Source organism: Myotis lucifugus, unplaced genomic scaffold, assembly GCF_000147115.1.
Source record: "Myotis lucifugus unplaced genomic scaffold, Myoluc2.0 scaffold_829, whole genome shotgun sequence".
Classification (NCBI taxonomy): Eukaryota; Metazoa; Chordata; class Mammalia; order Chiroptera; family Vespertilionidae; genus Myotis; species Myotis lucifugus.
Genome location: NW_005871877.1, coordinates 200633 through 206048, shown reverse-complemented (window position 1 = coordinate 206048; position 5416 = coordinate 200633). Strand labels below are relative to the sequence as shown.

General features: G+C 64.2%; 1 protein-coding gene across 1 annotated transcript in view; it reads left to right on the top strand.

The window, feature by feature from the left end:
* Positions 1-28: 28 nt before the first annotated feature.
* The window catches only part of ESPN (espin), a gene marked incomplete at its 5' end in the record, with an annotated part of 9872 nt that continues 4484 nt past the window's right edge, over positions 29-5416 (top strand). The window contains 7 exon segments of the mRNA XM_006106463.3: positions 29-233; positions 1275-1301; positions 2399-2544; positions 2638-2766; positions 2768-2818; positions 2820-2837; positions 2839-2904. Of these exon segments, the coding sequence (XP_006106525.3) occupies positions 29-233; positions 1275-1301; positions 2399-2544; positions 2638-2766; positions 2768-2818; positions 2820-2837; positions 2839-2904 (642 nt within the window).

The following is a 5416-nucleotide window of genomic DNA, read 5'->3' as shown; positions in this document are numbered from 1 at the left end:
CCGCTCCTCACTCGCTGGCCCCTCCGCTCCCCCGCAGGCGGCGCTGCTCCCCGGGAATCACGTGCACAACGGCTGCGCGGCGGAGCCCAAGGCGTCCAGGGAGCTGCCGCCGCCGCCCCCGCCGCCGCCGCCCCTGCCCGAGGGCCTGAGCTCGCCGCCGCCCGCTCCGCCTCTGCCCTTCGAGGGCGCCGGCCCCGGCTGCGGGCAGCGCCGCTCCTCCTCGTCCACCGGCAGTGAGTAGGGGCAGGTGGAGAGGCGGGAGGAGAGACCTAGACAACGCCCCCTCCCTGCTGGGACTGCCCCAGCGCCCCTTCTTTTCCTACTGCTCTTCCTACAGCCCCTCCCCTCGGGGAAGGCTCTGCCGCGCAGGCCTGGGCTGTGTGACCTGGGGCAAGTCTCCGTCCCTCTCTGGGCCTGCCTCCCATCCGGTGGGGAGGCCGCAGGGTCTGGTGGCGGCTGCCTCCGGTGAGCGGGAGCTAGAGGGGAGCTCTGACAAGTAGAACTGACTTCAAGGAGGCAGGGCTGCGGCCCCCTGCCCCCGCCTCGGTCCTGAGTCTCTCCTAGCCCCCTTCTCGGGGTCTTCCAAGCGAGCTCCAGCCCTGAGCCCTTCCCAGGGCAGCACAGACTCTCCCAGCCTGCGAGGCCTGGCTATGGGGGCAAGGCCAGTGACCCCGCATGCCTGTCCCTGCTGGTGCCTCTTGGGCATCCTTTTGTAAGAGCTGACGGTGGCGTTCTCTTCTGTAGTGGGGGGCAGTCTCCTGCTCACCGGGCTGCTGGGAGGCCGGAGGCGGGCCCAGCCCAGCCACGCAGGGCAGGGACCATCAGGGCGCCTCCCAAAGCTTCCTCTCCCTGACTAGGATGCAAGGGCACAGGAGGGTCCCCTGTATTGCCTGGGGTTCCTAGGGAGCCCCAGCCCCTGCAGATGCCAGCTCAAGGTCAGTTCCCCCATCTGCAGCCTGGAGGAGGCCTGCGGCTAGGAGGAGAGGGTAGACCTACTCCAGCCCAGTGCCAGGACGGAGGCCCTGCTAGGGGACCAGGGCTGGGGCCCCAGCAAAGCTGGCCACTGAGCAGACCACCCTTGTGGATCCAGGGCAGCCCGAGCCAGGGTCCGATGGGCTTCAAAGTTCTCCTCCCCTCACCCCTCCTCTGCACGTCTCCCTTCCCGGCTCCTGCCCGCCCCTCCCGCCCTTCTCTCGCTGTCCCTGCTCTCCCAGCCTCACCCCAGCCCCTCCCTCTTCTAACTCCACTGTCACTTCTCTCCTCTCGGTCTCTAGAAGTGAGAGTCCTGAGGCACAGGAAGAGTGAGTAGCTGCGTTCACGCTCCCGCTGAGGCGCGGGGTTGGGGGACAAAGCAAACGCTCAGGGAAAGCAAGGCCCCAGGGACGAGGGACCTGAGGAACGGGCAGAGTGAGGGTCCTCAATGCCACAGGCGGGGCCTCTGCCCTCCACCTGCCCCCTTCCCCCCACCACGCCCACATATACAAATTCTTGGCCTGGCTGATGGGGCTGGCCCCATACCTTTCCCTTTTTCCTCCTGCCCACACTGCTCTGGGACCCGCCGCCGAGGGAGGCCAGGGGCTGCTGGCCTGTCCCCCTCACCCAGCCCGGACCCCATCCTTGGGCTCTGAAGTCAGCCCTCCCCAACCCCAGTCACCTCCGCTGGCCTCGTGGAACATGCAAACTCCCGCCGGGCATTTGCATGCTCCCCGCCTGGCCCTCCTTCTGGGCAGCACGCTCCGTGTCCTCGGGAAGGGCTCCGCTGTCCCGGGTCCCCAGAGCTGAGAGAGCTGAGAAGCGCTTTGCCATAAGTGTGCTCCGGGCTTGCACCCAGTGTGTCTGCACGCGCGTCTGTCTGTGGGTTTGGGGGCGGGGCTGGCTGGGCTGTGGTATCCAGGGTTCCTAGTCCGAATGGCCAGAGAGGCTCAGGCGACTCAGTCCAAGGGTCACTGGGCTTTGCTGATGCAGAGAGGGCCGGAGGCAGACTCCACCCTGGCCAGTGGAGCCAGGGAACCGGGGGGACAAAGGTCGGGGGGCTGGTCCCAGGTAGTGTTTGGGAGCTAAGCAGTCAATGCCCGGGTGGAGACGTTCACTCAAGTCCCCAGAGCCAGCCCACGAGCCATCATGGACTCCCAGGGGCCTCCAGGTGGGGGCCCCACGCCCCAGCGTGAGTAGGGTTGGGAGAAGGGTGGGGGTGCAGGACTGCCAGTGAAGGATCTGGCTCTGGGATCCCCGAGAGCCGAGCCACCCACCAGGCTTGGGATCTGGAATGCTGCCCTCTGGGCCCGAGGGGAGGCTCCGGTCGATCGCCTCCTGACTTGGGGAGGGGACAGCAGAAGGGCAGGTCCCCCCCGGCCCCCACCCCACCCCTTGCCAGCGCCTCCTCTCCTGCCTCCCCCAGGCACCAAGTCTTTCAACATGATGACCCCGACCGGTGACAACGCGGAGCTGCTGGCTGAGATCAAGGCTGGCAAGAGCCTGAAGCCCACGCCTCAGAGCAAGGGTCTGACCACCGTGTTCTCCGGCAGCGGGCAGCTGGCTTCCCAGGTAGGTCGGTGGTCCGAAGGGGCCCCGTGCTGGCTCCCCCCACCTGGCTCCCCTCGCCCCTGCCGGTGCTCAGCCCGCCACTTCTCCCCATAGCCTGACGCGCAGCTGCCGCCAGTGTCACCAGCGCCTTCCCGGCCCCGGAGCCCCACCCCTCCAGCCGCAGGGCCCCAGCCGCTGCTCAATGGCAGCTTGGCGCCGGCGCCGCCCGCCACCCCCGCGCCAGGGGGTGCAGCTCGACGTGGAAGCGCTCATCCCCACGCACGACGAGCAGGGCCCGGCCCATCCCCGAGTGGGAAGCGCCAGGTGATGGTCCGCAAGATGCAGCTGAAGATGCAAGAGGAGGAGGAGCAGAGGCGGAAGGTGGGCCGGGTTGGGGCTTCCCAGAGGGCCCTGGGGTCTGCACCTTGGGCCCACAGCCCCTCCTTCCAGCACCCAGCCTGCAGGGCCCTGCAGCCTCAGGCAACTCCCATTACCTTTTGGGGCCAGGCAGCCTGGGACCTTGTAAACATGCTCTTCAGGTTCAGGGGCTCTGGTGGGGCTGAACTTCTGCAACGGCCCTCAGGGGGAGGCGGACCGTGCTGTCCAGGGACCACACTCTGAGTAGCCCAGAGGCTCTCGGTCGTAGACTGGCCCGGGCTCTTTCCCTGCATTCCCACCTTCCAGCCTCATCCAGCCTCAGTTTCCTCATCTGTCAGATGGGTTGATCATCACTGGCTGGCAGGATGTTTGGCCATCGACCCATTTAACATGTTCCCCGGGCGGCGTCTATGTGCCACACACATTGTAGTCTCTTGGGATTCATGGACTATTTCAAGGTCTGCTCCTGAGGGGGCTGCAGGAGTGGGGCCGAGGGGTCAACCCAGCAAGCAAGCACAGCACCTCAGTGGAGTGAAAAGCGCCCCCACATAACTGGGCTGGCGCAATATGGGCATCTCTGTGGTGGAGCATGCAGAGGGCTGGGGCAGCCCCAAGGCTCCATCCTGTTTGGGCTGGGGGCGGGGGTGGGAAGGAGACAGTGAGGTCTAAGGTAGACTTGGAGATGAGAAAGTGGTGGACGGGAAGCATGGGGCAAAGAGCAAGCAGGCAGGAGAGGGGAGGGCTGGGAGTCCGTGGGCGTGGCTCCGTAACTGCTATGGAAGGAAAGGGGTAGAGCTGGGGATGTGGGGGGTAGTCTTGAGAAAATGGACCTTCTCCTGGAGCAGTGTGTAGTCTGGAGGGGGTAAGGCTGGGAAGTGGATTTGTACGTGGGGATTGTGGTGGGTCAGGATGAATCGGGAGGGCTGTGAGGAGGTGAGGGCAGCCCTCCACCCTCCACCATCCAGCCTGGAAAAGCCTGGCACTAGAGTTGCAGCCTAGCGGTGACGAAAGGCGAGGAAAAAATGTAAGAACGGCCTGGCAAGCCCAGCTCTACAAACTGTATTATTACTAACGGGATGTGAGGGGGTGGGAATAGGAGTGGAAGCCACAGTTTCAGCCTCTTTTTTAAAAATATATTTTTATTGATTTCAGAAAGGAAGGGAGAGGGAGAGATAGAAACGTCAATGATGAGAATCATTGATGGGCTGCCTCCTGGACACCCTCTACTGGGGATGGAGCCCGCAACCCAGGCATGTGCCCTTGACTGTTATCGAACCCGGACCTTTCAGTCGGCAGGCTGACGCTCTGTCCACTGAGCCAAACCAGCTAGGGCAGTGATGGCGAACCTATGACATGCGTGTCAGAGGTGACACGCAAACTCATTTTTTTGGTTGATTTTTCTTTGTAAAATGGCATTTAAATATATAAAATAAATATCAAAAATATAAATTTTTGTTTTACTATGGTTGCAAATATCAAAACATTTTTATATGTGACACGGCACCAGAGTTAAGTTAGGGTTTTTCAAAATGCTGACACGCTGAGCTCAAAAGGTTCGCCATCACTGAGCTAGGGCCTTTAAGAGCCTGTGGTTGGGACTAAAACACTGACATGGTGGACAGAGAGGGCTTGGGCCACAGGATGAGAAGGGGTCATCAGTGTGGGGCGAGGAGAGGCCTCTTTGGGATCTGGCCTCAAAGTCGCAGAGCTTGGATGAGGTGGGAGGGCCGCCTTGCGTCGCAGCTTCAATGCCTTTTGCATGTTCTTCGGTGGTGTAATGAGCAACCAAGCCAGGCACGGAGCCGTCGGCCCGCCCTGCCTCTGCAACAGCACCCAGCGACCGGCTGTGTCCCCGCCAGCGACCCAAGTGGACACTGCCCAGCGCCCGGAGCGGCGGCCTGGGCCGAAGCCTCGCCCAACGTAATCGCCCGCCGGCCAGGCGCGGCTCGTCCCTGCAAACCCAGCCCCGCGGAGCCATTACACCACCTGGGACATGCAAAGGGCGCCCCCCGGCGGCCGCTGCGGGAGCTGGGCCAGAGGGAGACCCGCCTCCCTCCCCTCTCTTGTCTTCCCCGCCTTAGCTGACAGCCGCCAGCTCGTGCTGCTACCCCCGCGAGGGCTGGAGGTACTCCCGCGAGTACAACGGCATCCTCGGGCCCTTCGGCGAGCTCATGACCGAGGCCGACATCCTCCGCATCGAACAGCAAATCGAGAACCTGCAGGTGCTGCACAAGGCGCAGAAGCTGGAGGCGCGCCTGAAGCAGCTGGAGCTGGAGCTGGAGCAGCTGCTTCCCATCTCGGCCGCGCTGTCGGCGCCGCGCTTCACCGTCGACCCGCGTCGCATGCACGGCCGCGCCGCCAGCCTGCCCGCCTGGTGCAGCAAGATCTCCACGCTGCTCAAGAGCATGGCCACGCTGCTGGCCGCGCTGGGCGGCCGGCCCACGCACCTGGCCGAGCTGCTGTCCGCCGACACGGGCCAGTCGCTGGTGCCGCTGCCCGACGCGCCCCTGGCGGC